At 35.9% G+C, this 20,147-nt stretch overlaps 1 protein-coding gene across 1 annotated transcript in view; it reads left to right on the top strand.

The window, feature by feature from the left end:
• LOC119052683 (transmembrane protease serine 11E-like) overlaps positions 1 to 20,147 on the top strand; it is a 43,879-nt gene that overhangs the window by 11,031 nt on the left and 12,701 nt on the right. The window contains exons 2-6 of the mRNA XM_037150037.2: positions 4,983 to 5,107; positions 8,939 to 9,060; positions 12,201 to 12,268; positions 15,090 to 15,253; positions 18,396 to 18,434. Of these exons, the coding sequence (XP_037005932.2) occupies positions 4,983 to 5,107; positions 8,939 to 9,060; positions 12,201 to 12,268; positions 15,090 to 15,253; positions 18,396 to 18,434 (518 nt within the window). The remainder of the gene's footprint in view (positions 1 to 4,982; positions 5,108 to 8,938; positions 9,061 to 12,200; positions 12,269 to 15,089; positions 15,254 to 18,395; positions 18,435 to 20,147) is intronic.

Genomic DNA, 20,147 nt, shown 5'->3' with positions numbered 1-20,147 from the left:
TCACAGTTGGAAAATCATGTATTTTAAACACAGATAAAATAGAAATATTGACCAAAATTTGATTATTATATAAAGTGTTTTATGGATATTAAGCTTCTTTTTTGTTTTAAATTTTATTTTAATTGTTGTTCGAGTACAGTTTTGTCTTTTACTCCTGATATTAAACTTCTTAAATAGTAATTTTTCTTTACAATGTCTGACCTTTGTGTGCCATATTCCAAGTTCTTTTCTAAGACTATGACAAACCAGAAGTGCTTTAAGAGAGATCAGAACCCATATTGTGGTACTGACAAATAGTTTGTTCAATTTGGTTTAGTCAACACCAGTTCAATTCCCTCTGAGAATATTTCTTGAATGTGCAGAAATGTATTCTATATATCCCATATTCAAGGAGCCCAAAATGCATACTTAGGTGTGGTATTCAAGATGAATAAACTTAACCGAAATGAGAGGGACTTTTGGTACTGGCTCCTAAAAGCACATAAACTTTTATAATGCAAGCATAGACTCCATGTGAAAATGTTATTCAGAAACTGAGGTAAATACTAAACAACTGCTAAAGACTCAAGTGCTATAGTGACATGTCACTTTTAGAAAATATGCATATATTACTTTGATGAAAATAAAGTTAACTTTTAAAAAGTCCTTTCAGCTAAACACACGCACAACCAGAAAGACCACAGCACTTTCCAGCATTGGTGCACCTACCAAGATAGGCCATCCTGGGGACAGGGAGCTAAGGGGAGGGACTTGGGTATGAATGGGCCTTGGTAACTTGTTTTATATAAAGTATACATATGCACATCCAAAAAAAAAAAGAAGAAAAGAATATACCCTAAGCTACTCCACAGAGGGGGCAGGATGAGAAAAAGCAAAGAACTGGAAAGTTGCAGGGTAGAAGGAAGATGCTAGCCCACCTGAGGATAACTTGGGTTTCAAGCAGTCTCACCATTGACTATATCACTTCTAGAAAGATAACTGAATTAGTGGAGAATGATTCAGAGACTGGGTAGACAGGACAAAAACCTGTTGTCAGGCCATGAGACAAGCTTTAGTGAGAAATGCTAAAACGAGGTCAGTGGCAATGGGATTAGGATAAACTACATAGATTTGCTCTGAAAGTGAAAGTAGAAAATGAAAAGACCATTACAACTTCCCAACACAATTAGCACTTTATCAACTCTTGCTTAAGTCAACCAGGCAGAAATTGTGTCCCAGAGGCCAAATTCTACTTACCATCTGTTTTAGTGCAGTGCTTGAGCTAAGAATTATTTTGTACTTTTCAATGGTTAAAAACAAATTGAAAGAAGAAAATATTTCATAGCAAATGAAAACTATGAGATTTAAATTTTAGAATACAGAAATAAAGTTTTCTTAGAGCACAGATATGCTCATTTGTTTACGTATTTTAGTCTATGGCTGCTTCTGTGTTACAAAGGCAGAGGTGAGCAGCTGCAGCAGAGACTGTGTGACCCAGAAAGACTTAAATGTAACTCTTTGGACCTTCACAGAAAAGTTTGCTGAACTCTGGGTTCAGTAGTTGATAATAATGCTGTGGCACCAGCAGCTTTGTAGATACTATGCACATGTTCATTGTGCTCAACTGGACCAACCAGGTGAAACATGTGAACTAAGAACATCACTGCTGCTTCTCATTGCAGAGAGCAAGCAAATGCTCACAATCCCCTATCAATGAGTCCATGGTGGTGGTCTTGTGAAAGGGGCTTTTCCGGTGAACTTTCCTTGGAAGCACTGTGACTTCTTATTCCCTAGTGCTTGCTATGTTATTTGTGTTATGACCTTTTTTCTCCTTGCTTTTTTGTTGTTGTTTGCAGCTTATCTTTTTCAGTACTCTTCTAATAATGACACATTACAAAGTAACAATGATATTGCAACTCTAGTCATGTTACTTGTCTTCTGGCCGTTGTGGGCTTATCAAAATGTACCCACATTTTAACTGCTTTATTCACCTGCTATGTTCACTCTCTAATCACACATGTCCCCAAACAGAAAGTAAAAATAATAAAAAGAAAGTAATTTGATGCCACTGAAACTATTAGAATTCAACCAGTCTGTCTGAAGGTAATTTTATAGGAGGAGGTTCAGATAAGTTTCAAGAGCACGCAGTAATGATTGCACAATAACTTATGTGCAGAAGGAGGTTAATCACATGTTTCTGATGATATATAAAATGGTTTTATTTCTTGCTTTTACTGATTTTTTGAGCACACTTTTAACACATCTAATTTGGAGCAATTCAGTATTGAATCACTAACTGAGTAAGCAACAAATAAAGTAAATTAAGAAACAGGGTGAATCAGTTTAAAAAGCTATTCTGTACAGAATAAAAGGGAAGAGAAGAGATAATGTTTCAAATGACAGACATCTCAGTAATATGGTCATTACTCTTATTATTAATAACTACAATAACGATGATAATAATAACACTCCTTGTTATTTGTACAATGATTTTCTACTTGGGAGCTCAAAGTACTACAAGATTTTATCTTTTTTTTTATCTGGACATAGCTCATCAGGTTAGGAGAAGTCTGGAGTTATTATCCCTGTTTTTCATATGGAGAAAATAGAAGATAATTGAATCTGCTGCTACAGGATTGTACAAGAAATAGGTTGATGGTGGGACTCAGCAACATACTTTCTTAATTATTTATTCAAAGTGTTTTTGATAGTTTCTCTTTTCTCTCTGTCCCATGCTATCCCTCTTATCTCACTCAAAGTCACCAAAGACCAGCACTGAAACAGCTGTAACAGGTGGGGGTCAGGAGAGAAGGACACACTGGTACTTTGGGCACAATAGTGACAGAAATTCCATGAAAAGGCATATAATCATCGTAGTTATTTTTTGCTGTTTTGAAATTCAAACTCTTTTTTCTCTCTTTTGTTTAATTTCAAAAGCTATGAAATTTTTTGTTAGAGAAAATTCATGATAAAACAAAAAATACATTAAAATTAAAGTTTCTTATTTCTGTTATTTTGTCTCTGTTTTGCTATGTAGACAAATATGTAGTTTTGTTTACAAAAATTAAACACAGAATGCATATTCTTCTGCAAATTTTTATTAAAGTGTATCATTGACTTTTGCAGGTTAACACATGTAGCTCTACCTCATCAATGTAATGGCTGCATTATTTTACTTTTTTGTCTTGATTAAAACTTATAGAATTGAACTTCTGTCATAGTTCACAGCTCTACATAGTGCTCATACACTTCCAATAATTACATGTGTCTTATAATTATAAATTTATATTTTTTATCTGGCATGTTCTGATATTAGTTGAGAAGCTCTTCCTTTCCCATGTCCACCTCCCTGCCCCCAGGTTTTACTCACGTCTGCCATATGCGTCTCCTTTCTTCTGCAACAGGCGAATAGCGAGCATTCAGACACAAAGAAAGGGGAGTCAGTGTTTAGGTTTCTTAGGCACATTTGCACATAAAAAAGAACCTCCTGTGGAGGTCTTTTTATATTGCAGTAATTGTCATTTTAGGAACAGGTGTTCAGAATTCCACCCAGGGGACAGCTAGTGTTGGAAGAGATTGGGGAGAGGAAGATGAAGTTTCCTTGACTACAGCCTCATGGGAAAGTCACAGGAACAAGGGAAGAGACCAAGTAGAGTCCTGGGAGCCTTCTACTACACCCCAGTGCCTCCAGCAGAGGCAGAGTCATGTCGTGATGATGGCATTACTCTCTACTAAAACAATGTTTGCACAGAACAAAACATGGAAGCAGAGGTAGGATGTAACAATGGTGTTACAGGAACCAAGCCGATAATAGCACTTCTTGGTCATAAATCACCAGGAAACAGAGACCTCTTCATTTCTGAATGCAACATATTTTCACATTCATGACCTCATTCTGGGTCCCACAGTCAGCCACATGCTTTAGAAAGAAGGAGTATTCTGTCCCTCATTGACAGGTGGAGAAACTTAACTCACAGTCTAAATGATTTGTTCAAGCTGGTAAGGAAAGAGCTGGACTTGTATTTTTTTTCTATTCTGATTCAACCCCCCGGTGCTCCTCCAAAATAACACCACACATTTCCCCTAGTCCTCATGTACCAGACACTGCTCTGAAGGTATAAGTGCATGCCATTAATTCTACCAGCATGGTAAACACCTCAAGAAACTAAAAATAGCATCACATTCAACTCTTTAGCCAACTGACTTACTGTTTCATTTTCTCTAGTTTTTGAGTTTGCTTAGCAAATATTACAACATAAGGAAACAGCAACTTCACTAATTAAACATAAAGCAGGTTTATGAACATTTTTTCAGTAACACGTTTTTGATGGCAGAAAACATGGGAGTGGTTGATGGAGTCTCAAGAAGAAAGGATTTCCTGCAGCATCACTGAAGTTTAGAGATAAATATTAGCTCAAACATTCAGCTTTTTCAAAACAGACCTCTGGTTATCTCTTATGTAGATGCTTAAAACTTGTTTGGAAATAAATCAGAAAAATAGAAAGAGATTGAATTAGAAACTCTATCTGGAACCTGGTATTGTTTAAGCTGTAACACATTTCATAGATTAAGATTCCAGGATGGTCAAAACAGGCTTTAAACATTTCCATAGCTCCAACAGTGCCTAACTCAGTGTCTTGCACATAGCGCAGTAAACCATGGCCAACACCAACATGACATGTTCTATGTGCTAAGCACTGTGTAGGCATTTCAGATGCAGTAATTTATTTAATCCTTACAACAATGCTATGACTAGGCACTATTATTATCACCCTTATTTTATGGACAAGGACACTGAGGTACAGAGAAGTCAAACTATATGCCAAAAGTCAGGTAACCAGAGTCAGGCTAGCTTCTGCAACTTGCAACCAAGGTATGTTCTAAACAAAAGAGTACTCTACCATCTAACTGAGTGTTCTGATTTCCACAGAAATACCTGTTTTACTTAAGAGTGAGCATGGTGTACACTGTGATATAATTAATCTATTTCCTTTCTTTCTCAGGCATTCTGTGGCAAGGGCCACAAAGAGAGCTTGTGTGAAACCATGGGTCATTGGCCTCATCACCTTTATCTCCCTGATTGTTCTGGCAGTGTGCATTGGACTCATTGTTCATTATGTGAGATACAGTAAGTATGGGCTTCCCTGGCATTCTGTGATTTACCCCAGGTACTTCTTGTACTTTCCTGTTTTGGTTAGCCTCAGGCTTATTCATTCATTACTATTATTTACATAGGTAGTACAAACAACACTCTACCTGCTTTGTTTCATGTTTAATCCTCACAAACCAAGGAGATTATTTCTCCTATCTTTGATGAAGCAATATTTCCTGCTGGGAATAACATGCTAATTTCCAAACTCATTAATAACTAATAATCTAGTCTTAATTAGGGAAAGACCATCAGAGAGCTAGAGTCCAATGTCTTGCGTTGTTTGAGGTCATAGGGCAGTCACCTTGATTTAAAATAATTCTAACTCTTTGAAATCCTGACAGCCCAATAATTAGAGACCATAAGAGAATAAGTAGGTTCTCCTCCATACTGATAAGTTGAGAAAATGCTCACAATGATATATTTTTGAATAAGTGCCTATTTCTGTTATTTTAAATTTCATCTTGGGATGTATGACAAGTGATTAAAGAGGATAGGATATGGTGAGAAGGTTAATTGTAAAGAGGTTCACTCTGCAGTAATTGGGTGCTTCACTGATAGATGAAACATGAACACATTTGTGTTATTAGAAAGGCCCCTAGGGTACTTCAGAGCTGTTCTTTGAGGTTGTGACAACCCTTCTGAAGTTACCTTGTACTCTGCCTCAGGTTTTAATTAGTTGACTCCACTACGACCTATTGGTTCATCTCCCAATAGGGAGATATCACCCTTACTCATTAGGTAATGTTTTCATATTCAAAACCCTGTAACTAAAGAGTACTCACTTGATTATTATGTAATTGGGTATTTGCAGAAGTGGTTTTATGGTGATATGGAAATTGATCTTCTGCTAACAGACACAGTTCAGTCTTAATTTTCCAAGTGACATGGATCATCTACAAGCAGTTTGAAAATATTTAATGTAAAGGGTCTTTTTTGTAAATTTGTCCACAGGCAAGTATTTGAATTTGGAGTACCTGCATTTTGATAATTTTTCTGGAGCATGTTTTTAATAAAAGAATAGTTAAAATAACTTTACAATCCCATAATTCTGTTATGAGTAGATTGAGTTCTATGATGTTGTAAGCATCATTATTCTCCATGGATGCCTAGGACTAAGTTTTATTCACTTTTGTATTTTTTGAATTTAAGAGGATCCTGCCACATATTAGAAATTTAATTAATATTTATTGAATTCTGAATGACAAACAATGAGCTAATCATACTTATGATATTTTCTAGGGGCGTACTTTGGCTTGTCTGACTTCCTAAGGAATTCCTAGTAATGCTAGGGGTCTCAATACCTGAGTGAGAGAAGATGTTTCTTTCTTCTGCTTTGTCTCTTCTGAAGCCAAGTGTTTATGAGCCTTAAAATCTTATTCATAGGATACAATGAAAACCTGGCAAGATTTTTCTAGTAACCTGTTCCTGGATCCTACTGTTTGGATGATCAGCAGAGTACTATGGAACAGTTTTCACTGCCTACACAGCACACCTGAATAAACAATTGTTGTGCTGTAGAGTACTGTCATAATTGTGACCTGCTGTCTGGTTAGGGGAATGTAAACTAAAAACAGAGTGTATATAGCACATGTGTATTTAGGAGATGGCATCCCTAGACAACAAAACTAAACCAAACAAATCTATTACAGAGACAGACAAATAAAGATAGAATTGATCATACTCAAAGAAATGTTGTTTTGGCATAAAGCCCAGGACAGTGTGGAATTGTGTGCCATTTGTGTCCAGGGGCTTTGAATTTGCATCTTTGTTCCCTCCGTGATTTGAATGACAGAGGGTGACTCTCTTTGAGTGACATCATTGTAGGTTATAGAATCCCAAAGCTGTGGGAAAACTCAAGGTTTATCTCTATTTTTCTTACTTTTCTGTTAATATTTTCAATGATATTCTTCAGTAACTACATGTGCCATATAATTCTAACAACTGGAAATATGCATTGACACTTAGCGATCTGTTCGAGTCATTTGAGCAAAGTAAAATACTGGCTACAGATAAGTTGTTCATTTGGTTTAAGTATATGTAGTTGCTGATAGTTGACCATTTCTGACTTATATGAATGGCAATTTCAAATGATTCAATCTAATAATTAAAGAAAAAAAACCCCAACAGGTCAAAGGATCTGGAAGAGCCTGTTTTCTTCCTCTTTAGAACCTTAATATTCAACATGTGATTAGGTGCCGGTAGCATCAGCCTGGTGCTGGGCAGTGAGCTTGTTAGAAATGCTGTCTTGGGCTCAACTTTAGACCTAAACTACTGGTCAATATTTCAATAAATTGAAAACCTTACTTAATTTGTGTATATTGCCAGGGACCTGCCTGGCAGGGACCTGCCTGCATTTCAGCTCACACTGGCCATTCAGGGGAAGAAGGTGAGGAAGGAGAAACTTCATCAGTACCTCAGTTTGGTGGCTGATGCCCAGCAGACCCCAGCCTTTCGGTTTCTCTGGCCTGCCAGCCATCTTCTTTATGTGTCACTCCAGACCTTTTCAGGGTATGACTGGTGGCTTTCCTCTTTGGATAGCCAGGATATTTTGTTTGTTCATTTGTTTTTTAATTTACCAGCAGTTTTTTCTCATAACTTGTATATTATAAGAAATTTCTCTCATAGCTTTAATGAGTAGATTTGTTTTTTTTCCCACCCCAAGAAGCAGCATATAAAGAAAATCTGTGCTTTGGGAGTTAGACCTTGGGTTAAAGCCCAGTTCTGTCTTTTCTCTCTATGCCATGTTGGGGTTAAGCAATTTACTGAATATTTATTTCCCTTATCTGATAAGTGTGAATAATACTGCATTCCCATGGGAGTTATTATAAATAAATGAGATATGTGAGTATTTCTGGGATGCAGATGTCCAATGCTAGTTTTTTTCCCCTCTGGGGTTTAGGTGAAAATGAAGAAAGAGAAGCAACAGAGAGAGGAGAGATTGAGAGTAGGTGAGGCACACTCCGTTTTCCTGGAATAATCATCAACACCAGTCTTGATCACCATTGTATTTCTAATGTTTAGCACAGGGCCTCTCACAGAAAAGATAGTCAGCATTAATACTTGTTTCATGAATCTTCTGAGGGCTCTGTACTTACTTCATGTACAGGAGGGTAGATGAAAAGCTTTGCTGCATTCATTCTTTAGGAAGCCCAAAATATGGCCTGCTTAACCAAGATGCAGAAAGTCGATAAAATGGCGAAGGAAGCAGACCAGCCAATTCCTGTGGCTGTCAGGAAAAAATGAATACAGTGGCAAGGGAGCCAGGTGAAACTAAGCAGTGCCCTGGAAGGTTATGCCAGGTGGCAGCTCTAGCTTCCTAAACATTCTGTAGACTGAACTCCTAGCATTTTAAGCCCTCCCCTTATCTCATTCTTTAGTCAAAATACATATTATTATGCTAGAGTCCTTTTGGCCAGGAGTGATGTGAATTGGAAGAAACCTACTCTTGGAATATAAAAATGCATCACCTCTTGGGAAGTTTCTGAATCCATCCCTGTGTGTATGTGCAGATGGCGTGACTTGCTGCCTCCCGTGGCTTACTCAGGTGTTGATAACACATGACTAATTAGCCCACAGGAACCCCAAGTATTTCTTAAGACTTTTATACTCTAAGTCTCATGATGATGAATATTGTTGTCTTTTCTTCTGAGATAATCATGAAGCTCACCACAGGATGATGGAGATGAAGATTTGAGGAGAGACATTCTTTCCAGTCTCAATCTTTCCAGCTACCACCAAATGGGAAAATGATGAGTTTTACAAGCATCTGATAAAAAGTATGATGGTTTTTTATTTCTCTCCATGTAGATCAAAGGAGGACCCACAATTACTATAGTACATTGTCATTTACAAGTGACAAACTGTATGATGATTTTGGAAAAGAGGCTTCTAAAAATTTCACGGAAATGAGCCAGAGAATTGAATCAATGGTAAGCATTTTGTCCTCCATTTGTAGGGCCATCACTTTTTTACCATAATTTTTACTACCCTTGTTCCTAAGACACCTATTCAGCTGATCTTTCATACCTTTTCAAAATGAGAAGAGGACCCCTACCTAAGAGATATAATATAAAAATAACAATACTTAACTTTGGAGAATATGATGTGCAGATCTGAGCCAAGTGGCCTGAGTTCCTTTACGCTTTCCTACTCACCTTCTCTTCTCTAGGGCTTTGCCCTTAACCAGTAGAATCCATAAATTCTAGGAATGTGAAGGTTGACTTCCTAAAGAAGAGACCTTGAGCAAAAGACCACAAGACTGAAACTATTCATAACTATACTTGAGTATTTTTAAATACTAAAATACTTAACCTTGGGCCAGGTTTTGGTACATAGGTCTATAGGAAATCTGTGGGTACTCATTCTAGCCTTAGACATTAAAACTATCCTGAGGGATGTACCAAATATTTAAAAAATGGAAAATAAGCAGTATCAGCCAAAAGAACATGGGTTTAAGTGATTACTTTTCTTTTTACTGTTCATATTTTTTATCTTCTTTTTCTTAGATAAGGCCCTTTAACATGTCATATAATAAGGGCTTGGTGATGATAAACTCCTTTAACTTGACCTTATCTGAGAAGCACTTTATTTGCCCTTCCATTCTAAATAAAAGCTTTGCTGCATAGAGCAATCTTGGATGTAGGTCTTTGGATTTCATGACTTGGAATACTTCTTTCCAGCCCCTTCTTGCCTGTAAGGTCTCTTTTGAGAAATCAGCTGACAGTTTGATGGGAACTCCTTTGTAGGTAACTGTCCCCTTAGCTCTTGCTGCTTCTAGGATTCTCTCCTTCATTTTAATCTTGGCTAATGTAATTATGAGGTGCCTTGGTGTGTTCCTCCTTGGGTCCATCTTCTTGGAACTCTCTGAGCTTCCTGGACTTCCTGCAAGTCTATTTTCTTTGCCAGATTGGGGAAGTTCTCCTTCATTATTTGTTCAAATAAGTTTTCCACTTGTTGCTCTTCCTCTTCCCCTTCTGGTACCCCTACAATTCAGACGTTGGAACATTTAAAGATGTGCTGGAGGTTCCTAAGCCTGTCCTCATTTTTTTGAATTCTTGTTTCTTCATTCTTTTCTGTTTGATTGTTTCTTTCTTCATTCTGGTCCACTCCGTTGATTTGAGTCCCAATTTTCTTTCCATTACTATTGGTTCCCTGTGCATTTTCCTTCATTTCACCTGGCATAGCCTTCATTTTTTCATCTAATTTCAACCAAATTCAACCAGTTCTGTGAGTGTCCTGATCACCAGTGCTTTGAACTGTGCGTGCATCTGATAGGTTGGCTATCTCTTGGTTGCTTACTTATATTGTCTCTGGGACTTTGGTCTGTTCTTCTGTTTCAGCCATTTTTTTTTGGGGGGGGGTCTGGTAGTGCCTGTTACCTATGAGGGGTGGAGCCTTAGGTGTTCACCAGGGAAGAGCAACTCAGTTGCTGGGTTGTGATGCTGTATGTAAGGGTAGAGTCAGAGAGGGAACAATGGTGCTTACTCCACCCTCTCTTGGATTTCAGTCCCTTCTGCTGCTTCCCACAAGGAAAACTGAGCCCTTCTGGTGCTGGTTACTGGGTGGGTGGGCTTGTGTACATTCTAGGACCCTGTGAGTCTCTCCAACAAACTCTCCTGTGAGGCTAGGAGTCTCTCCTAGCACCTCAACCCCCATAGGTTATTTCAATCGGTGCTTTTAGGCTTTATTTCCTGGTGCTGGGGCCCTGGGTTGCACAGTCTGTCTCACTGCCCATTTTTGTCTGGTTTTTCTGCATTTGAATGTATGACCGAGGTCAGCCAGCCACCTTGAGTGCCTCACTGGGTCTGCCTGTTGCCACCCCAAGCCCAGGCTCTACCAGTCATCACTTTTTCCTGCCTTGACCCCTCTCCACAGGCCACCAACTTCACCCCTCTTACTGGTTTGGATGAATGATTGTGAGACTTCTGTACAGTTCAATTTTCTGTCAGTTCTGGTCACTTTTTTGTTTCTAAATTTTTGTTGTCCTTAATTTTGGTTGTGTGAGGAGGCACAGTGTGTCTACCTATGCCTCAATCTTGGCCGAAGTTCAAAAAGAATGAAATCTTTAGTTAGCATTAGTAGGCTGACATCCATAGGAAGTATATGCACAGATAGGACTTTCCTTTTGGGTGATTACTTTTCATTGTCAGATTACTTAGAGAATAATTTAGACTTTTCCTGATATTTTGTGAGGTAATTAGTGGTATGATGTGATGGAAAGCACCCTAAACTAAGAGTTGGGACACCTAGTTTCAATACTATGCACTAGCTAGTGATATGTTATTGGTGCACCACTTACTCTGGACAAATTTCTTTATGTGAAGATTAGAACATTAAGGCTAGATAATTTCCAAATTGTCTCCCAGTTCCAACACTCTGAGTAAAAATGGAATGGCAGTGACGCTCCTGGAAACTCCCTGGTAGACTAGGAGCTTGAGGATTTGAATATCCTGCTAAGAAGAGGGTCAAATCTTGGTTGTGTTTATTTTTATAAACACCAAATCAGGGTTATATCTGAATAAGATCTACATATATATGTATATATATATACATATAATATATCATATATATTAAATATATCCTATATCATATATATGTATATATACACATATAATATATCATATATATTAAAATAGATATATTTGTATGTTTTTCCACCAGGTTTGGAAATTATGTGACACTCATGCACTCGTTTTTATAACCCAACTAATTGGCAGAATTATTTCCTTTCCCTTGTTTACTTTTGCCTATATCTCAGGATGTGAATATTTACTCTTACTTTTCAAAAATCAGTCTATTCTCTTTTATCTCTTTCCGAGTGTAGCATAGCACATGTCACTCCCCCCACCCCACTACGATGGTTCCCTAGCTCTTGTAATTCCCAAGGCAAAGTTCAGTGGAAATCACTAAGTGGAATACTAGAAAGATTCCTCAAGTTTAGTACATGGTGAAATGTTGGTCAATGTATTCTGTTTTGTTTTTTTTTTAATTAAAAAATTAAGCTTCAAATTAGCTTGCAGAATTTCAGAAAATTGTTCTCTCTGACATAGTTTGAATATTTTTGGAACAGGTGAAAAATGCATTTTATAAATCTGTACTGAGGGAAGAATTTGTCACACTGCACATTGTCAAATTCAGGTACGTAGATCTAAAATGATTACTTCTGTATACAATTTAAAGCTAAAACTTTTAACATAAATATTGTTATAAGTGTTATAATATGATATAATTCAATTTAATAGATATTCATTTCATATCTGTTCTATGTTAGGCTTGGGTTACAACATGCCTTGCTCATTCTCTAAATGTAAAAGAAAGCATTTGCAAGGTGATTGTAAGGGGCAGATCTGTTATTGGTGGCTATGTTATAGAATTGTTTTCATGGAAACTTTAGCACAAATAGGGACCTAAGTCACATCCTTTGATTTAATATTAAATAGTGTAGTAGACAAGGTTTGTCTTTACCTTTCGGTTCTCCTTATCAGCTTTTTATCTTCTTCTATTCTACCCTTTCTTCTCCAAATATTTAAGATCTCAGATCTGATCATCAACTGTAAGAATAAAATAAAAGTTCAGAGCATAACATTTTAGGCAAAACACTATATGACAATCTTAAATAATATAATGTCTTAATGAAAATTATTTGTATTTTTCAAAAGTAGGATAAGAACTATTTCTGATATTATTTCAATGACAAAAACCCCAAGAGTTACTTCTTAGTCTATTTGCTGATATCTTTGAGGTGATCACTTTGGCCACTTTCTCCTGCAAATTGTATACTCCCTAGTATTTAAAATATTGTTCTTTTTTTGGATCTCCTTAAATTTTTACTTTCTGAAGAGGATTTCATCCAACCACGTGGCTTCGTATGCTATTGAAATCAAAGTTTATATTTCTAGTCTAAACTGTTTTTCTGACTTCTAGAACTATAGGCCTGCCCATGTATATCTCCACATGGAATTTCCACAGAAACATTTTGAACTCAAGGAAAATTCATTCATTCTAATAAGAAACTGGAAGCTATTACATATGTTTTCCTTTCCTGGGCTCCTTGCACATTATGAATAACTAAGTTCAACAAATTCTATCCACCAAACCACTTTCCAATTTACTTCTTCATCTTACTAATCTTGCTGCTCATTATTTTTTCTCCTGTTAGTGCAGTAGGAAGAAATGAAGTGTAATGGAAAGTTGAAGTCAGTTTTCAAGATGTTGAGCTGAGAGAGCAGGAGACCATATGAGCCTGAAATAGGAGTCTAACTTAGGGGAAGAAAAGGGAACTGAGGTGAAGATATGCATTTGTTTATCATCAACTCAAAGTATCAGAAAGTGTGGATACCTATAGAATTTCTCAGAAAAGGAGTAATGAAAGACAAAACCTGATGAAAGCTTGAAGACAAACAATATTTAAAGAGATGTAAGAAAAATAAGAACCTAGCAAATAGGGAAAGACCAGGAAAAAAAGAAAATTCATGATAGATGCACAAAATTTCAAGAAGAGAGTGGTTTACATTGGCAAACACTACTGAGAGACCAAGTAATATGATTGGAATGGATTGACTGCAGGTGTCAATGAGGAAGTCATTTCTTGTACAGAAAAAAGTCAGTGGAATTGGAGGGGAGGAAGCAGAGTGTAAAGAAGTAAATATGAGGCAGAATGTAATTTATCTTTTCAAGAAGGTTTATTGTGATAAGAATATGGGACATAAATTACATGGCTGGGGCAGAGAGAGGGTTTTATTAAGCCAGGCAGTATAGGAATAATTTGAGACAGAAGAAGAAATAATTGATGTATAGGGTTGCTGAAAGGCAATGAGATACATAACAATAATCTTTTTAAAGCTCTATTTGTTTCTTCAGATTACAAAAGCAATACAAAAATATATAAAATTCAATAATATGGTATTATATAAAACAGGAAGCAAAAGCTCCCTTTCCGATACTTCTACTTCCAGGAAGAATTCACCTACTTGGCAATTTATTTTGCACACCTTTTCAAAGACTCAATGTACATCTGTTCTATTCTCTAGCTGATCGTATAGAATTTCACTATAAGTATGTTTCCGGGTTGACTTAGCCAATAACTTTTTGATGGACATGAGTTTTTACATATTTTTCTGATTTAAAAGAAAAAGCATTTTTCTGATTTACTATGAACATATGCATACATATATCCTGTACACAAAAGAGTGTGTTTGAAGACTGGATTTCTAAAAGTAGAAACACTGTATCAGAGAGGATGGATAATAAAATTTATAATAAACAAAAATGACTTCTAAAATAATATTCTAATTTATATTCCTGTTTACAGTTTACATGAGTGAGGGTCAATGCCATGCAGAAGGACAAGTAAGATTCTTTGGGAACTGATTGTATGGAAAAAAGGTGGTGGTGGAGCAGCTGAGAGAATGAGAAAGAGCAGTCAAGGTTGAAGCCAAGGCAGTAACTCATTCAAATGACACTAAAGCTGACTAACACTCTACCTTGAAAATGCAATCACATAAAGTCAGCACAGTTTGGTCAAGCTCTAAGACTCAGGATTTAGTTGTTTAGGACAACCTGAAAATTGCTTAGGAAAAATTTTTTGATTAAGCCTGGAAGCTAAAGCCAGAGTTGATTTCATACTCAGTATGCATTACATTTGATAATTTTGAAAAGTTGGCAAGAGAAGTGTCTATTTTATGTATTAAAAGCTATATAGTTAACCGGATCATTTGGTGGTAAGAGACTATGAACATTCCAGCTTACTGTTGAGAAGGCTGAGCTGAAAGGTCTATATGTGGTAAACAACAGAAATATAGAAGAAGACAAATTAGACCTTTATAATTATATCGATGGATTTGCTTTTGTGTGTATTTCAAATGAATGATCAAGAAAAATACATTGTGATATTATCATAAATTTAATTCTGAACTATTTCTTTTAAAACCAACTTTTCAATTTCTTTTCTGGTTCACAGTAAAGAGGAAAATGGAGTGTTGGCTCATATGCTGCTGATTTTTAGATTTCCCTCTACTGAGGATCCTGAAACCATAAATAATATTGTTCAATATGTTCTACACAAAAAGCTGCATGATGCTGTAGGGCCTCCTGAATTAGATCCTGAATCCGTTGAAATAAAAAGTAAGTTTATTTTTCTTATTTAGTTTAATTCTCTCACATTCAATAGCTCCATGTTAAGTTTGGTCTTGGGCAATGATTTTTAAAAAACTACTTTAGATGTCTATAATTATGGGGTCTTACCCCTAGCAGAAGGAGTAAATTTAAAAAATTTATTTGGCACCAAATTGGTCCTCATTAAAATTTAAAGTATTTTAATTTTTAATACTACCCAAAACTTATGCCTTGCATGCAAGTCTGTCATTAAGTCCCACTTGGGTTTCTTTCTACATCGAGCCTTATATTTTAGCTATAGAATCCAGTAATCAAAGGGAAAATGAGTTTGCATATCTATTCCCCTTTTTTTCTTGTTATTGTATTTTATATATTTTATGTCCTGAGAGTGTGATATGTGTATGAACAGTTTTATGCTATCCATATATTGCCTTCAAATATCATCGATATACTTTGTTATAGTTTCTTCCCATAGAACATTAACCAATGAAAAACTTATGATTTATTTTTATGTGTTTTTGGTATATTTTACAATTAATATAAAATTTCTGGAAGGTTTTTTTTTACTTGTTTTTGTGGGGATGGGGTGAACAAACAAGCAGTGATAGGCCCTCATTATCATGAAGTAAGAAACAGAAGAGATACTCAGTAGAAATAGAAGTCGGGTGAAGTCTAAATCTTATTCCAGGAACAATGCTGGTCTATACAAATATGGAGGCCAAATGTACAATCTTAAAATTTCTAGTAGCCATTAAAAAAAGTAAACATTCAAAATTCATTTAAATATTCTATGTATTTAATCCAATGTATCTAAAGTATTATTTCAACAAGTAGTCTTGTAATAATTATTTGAGCTATTTTTCATATATTTTTTTGTACTGAGGCTTTGAGATCTAGTGTATACTTTATATTTATAATACACTTCAATTTAGATAAGCCACATTTAATGAGCTCACTAGGCACATGTGGCTTAGTGGTACAACATGGGAATTGGCAATGCTAGAAATGAGACAATAGGGGACAGGTAGAAATCTGGTAAACTTAACTCAAAGCTTAACCTGATGGTCAGCTATCTTACTTACTTAGAAAGGGAGGCTTCACTGGTCAGGGTTAGCCACACAATTTGTGGGGCCCAGTGAAAGTAAAAATGTTGGACTCTTCAAGACCCAATTAAAAATGGTTGTTAAAAGTAATAAAATATAAGACTTTTTTCTTTCACAGTGTTCTTCATTTGTAATAATATTTTTGTTAATGTCATTCAAAGTGAAAAAATTAAAATTGCTAGCATGAGTTTTACTGTCCACCTTTATATTGTGAAATGTCAATTCTAAATATAAATATAAAAGCATTTAACTTCTACATAGAATCACAAAAATTATACAACTATATTTCATAGCTCATACATACATGTATTTTGGTATTTACCAGATCAATGAAAACACTACACAAGGCTTGCATGACTTAAAAAAAATTTTTGTTGACACATGAACATTTTAAGCATGCTCTCTACCTTCACTGTAAGTGAGGATGGACCAAAAGTTCCTTCTATATTATTATTTCCAGCAGAAACTGTTGGCTAATACCAAGAAAAATGACAGCAAGAAACAGTATTATAGGGCCCCTTGGTTGTTCATGTCTATTAGAATATCATTGCCTTCTTTCTACATTTTAAGCAAGTTCTGGTTCAAACAAAAAACATGGCTTCTTGGGGCTATCACTGCCCTCTGCTTCCTCAGTGGTAAACATCACATATTTATTTTGCAGTTTGTTGAACATGGTGCATTCACCAGAATCCTGAGTTCATAGGGTATTGTGACTGGTAGAGATTTAAATGGGTAGCAGTAGCCTGTGGATATATATGTTATACGTATGTCCTCTATTCATGACATGCTCCATTGTCCTATTGGATTTGACTTTCAAAACACAAAGTATGAGATAGAATTATTAATAATTTCAAGACAGGAAGCATTAAACTAAGTGCAAGACCATGCTGAGCACAGGATCCAGTGCAGACACACAGGTTACACATCTGTGAGGCCAGCCCTCTCGGTGGTGCCAGCATGCCAAGCCAGAATTTTCCCTAGAAAGAATTTACTGAGAAAAAATGTCATTTTTTTATTTTGCCATTTCTCCCCAAATAGCCAGAATAAAGTCAGAAAGAATCCTTTCTAGAATACATATTTCTAGTAAATCAATACTATTAAATACTAAAAGAAAAATTAACATTAGGATTTTTGCATTTAGAACTCCCATTCTGCCATGTTCAGAGAGAATAATTTTGGTCATTGGAAATCTGCTGAGTCAGGATATTTGAGTGCTTAGAGTTCGCATAGGTTAGGGCCTGATTATTCAGGAATCAACAAGCTACGGAGCCATTGGCTAGATGTGAAGGCAAATTGTGTTGCTAAAACTTTAGCAGAAGGAAGACTTATAAAGCAATAACATTGGTTTTAAATGGGAGTGAGAACTAATTTATGGAGATGCCACTGGGGTGTTAAACAAATGGGACTATGCCTGTGACTTCAGTAAAATAATCTGAAATAATGGTCAATAAAAATATCAGTACATTTGGGCAATCAATACAGTAGTTCAGACTATTATTTTCCCCAAAGGGACTGTGGTCCACCTAACTCTTACTTCCTTATATAAAACTCACATGCCTGAGCTTTAACTCAAAATAACTGAGTCAGAATTACTGAGAAGAGAAATAGGAATTTACATCAGGAAGGGGCTCCCTATGTGACTCTTACCTACACTAAAGTTTCTAAGACACAGTTCAGCCCTGTGGCTCAGTTGGTTGACCATCTTTCCACAAAAGGAAAGCCTGTTGGTTCGATTCCCCACCAGGGCACAGGCCTATGTTGCAGGTTTGGAACCCAATGCTTTTTCCTCACATTGATGTTTTTCTCCCTCTTTCTCCCTCCCTTTCCCTCTCTCTAAAATCTTAAAAAAAGAAACACTCTTCAGATGTCTCTTTTCCCCAAGGTGATGAACATAGTATGTCTATGATAAAATAACTGTGTTACTTTCTTTACAACCTAGAGATATGCTATCTTGAAATGGAATTAAGCAGCCTTTAGTATTTGAACTATTCAGAGGTATTATGCAATTCTGATATACTGACCCTGTTCACCATTTCTGTGTATTTTAGAAATCAACAAGACAGAAACAGACAACTTTCTGAACAATTGTAAGTTTAATATATTTATTAAAATTGTATGATTTGAACATAAAAAGTTGACACTAAGTAGTTTAGGCTTACTTTATGTGGTGTTAAGGGTGGGACCAAAGTTGGATTGTTCTGTGTACAGATGGTGCTTTACCTTATCTCTGAGACACATTTTATTACTAAAGAATAAAAAAATTGGGAGAGTTTTGGAGTGGATGCAGGGGTGCTTGTGGCAGATGTGTGCTGGAAGTGAGGTGTGCAGGTGTTAAAGAAGAGGCAAAAATACTTCTTATTGAAGCTGTCTATAATATACTAGCACAAAAGTTTTTTTTTAAGTTTGTAGAAAAGTCATCTGTATGTTGGCATTTTTCAGCTAGAGGAAGAAACTTGTTACTCTACACTAAATAACATCTTCTTGATGTTATTAATTCCATATTGTGACAGTCACAGGCAACTATGGGGTTGGAGCATATGATGAAATTACCAAAGGTCCAGTTAATATCTTTACCTGTATTTTAAAAGACTGGCTCTAGATCTAGTATTTCCCTTTCCCTACAGCAGAACATTCCACAGGATTTAGAGAATACATCTGACAGTTACAGAACTAGTGCAGAATGGATTTATTTTAAAAGAAGGTAGGAAATATGCTACTTGCAAACTCAGAATGTTGGTTCATTCATAAATTTAAGGAGGCCAAAAGATAATCTCATTGCCTAAATGGCACAGATCTTGCCACCAGTTTTATTGGAAACTTACTATGTGCCAGTTCTGTGTTAGGTGATAGGAATATCAAAGATGGAAGTACTCCCTGCCTAAAGAAGCTCTTACTTTAATGGGAACTTTATATATAGGGACTAGTGCATGAACACATCATTTTAAAACAATAGTTCTCAAACAAGGGCAATTTTAACCCCCAGAAGATTATGCCCCATGGTGGCATTTTCGGTTATCATGATTGTGTGTGGTATCTCCTATGTATAGGCCAGGGATCCTTCTAAACATCCTATGACACACAGGACAACCACCCTCACAACTAAGAACAATTCATTTCAAAATGTTAATACTTCCAAGGTGGAGAAACCCTGTAATAAACATTTCATATATATATACATATATATATATACACATATATATATGCAGTTATGAGGTTGGAGTATATATTGATGAAATTACCAAAGGTCCAGATAATATCCTTACTTGTATTTTTAAAAGACTGGCTCCAGACCTAGTATGTGTGTGTATATATATGTATGTGTATATATACACATATATATACACACTGTGTATGTATATATATATATACATATATATATGATATTACAGAGAAAGAACCATATTTTGTCATGTATAATGCTCACCCACATTTTTAGCCCTTTTAGGGCTAAAAACATTTGAACATATTATGATGCAAGAAATTTTATGTAACAAATACCTACAAAACACAAGAACAGATACAAGGTATTTCAGGTACTACATATATATAATGTGCACCCTTATTTTTCCCTCACAAATTTGGGCAAAAAAGTACACATTATACATGGCAAAATATGGTATATGCATACACTGTATATAGAGTATTATTGCTTTTTTAAATGGGAGCATTAAAGAAAGTCATAATTAATCCAGTTTGACTATGAGACATTTTTAGAGAAGCCATCCTAAAGGAGGTAATGACTGATTTAAATCCTACAACATTAGTAGAAGTTAAATAATGAAACAATAGTTTAAGGAAAT

The sequence above is a fragment of the Artibeus jamaicensis genome, unplaced genomic scaffold, assembly GCF_021234435.1.
Source record: "Artibeus jamaicensis isolate MK-2021 breed Jamaican fruit bat unplaced genomic scaffold, CSHL_Jam_final contig_908, whole genome shotgun sequence".
NCBI classification, from domain to species: Eukaryota; Metazoa; Chordata; class Mammalia; order Chiroptera; family Phyllostomidae; genus Artibeus; species Artibeus jamaicensis.
Note: the sequence above shows the minus strand (reverse complement) of the source record. Positions and strands in the feature narration are given on the sequence as shown.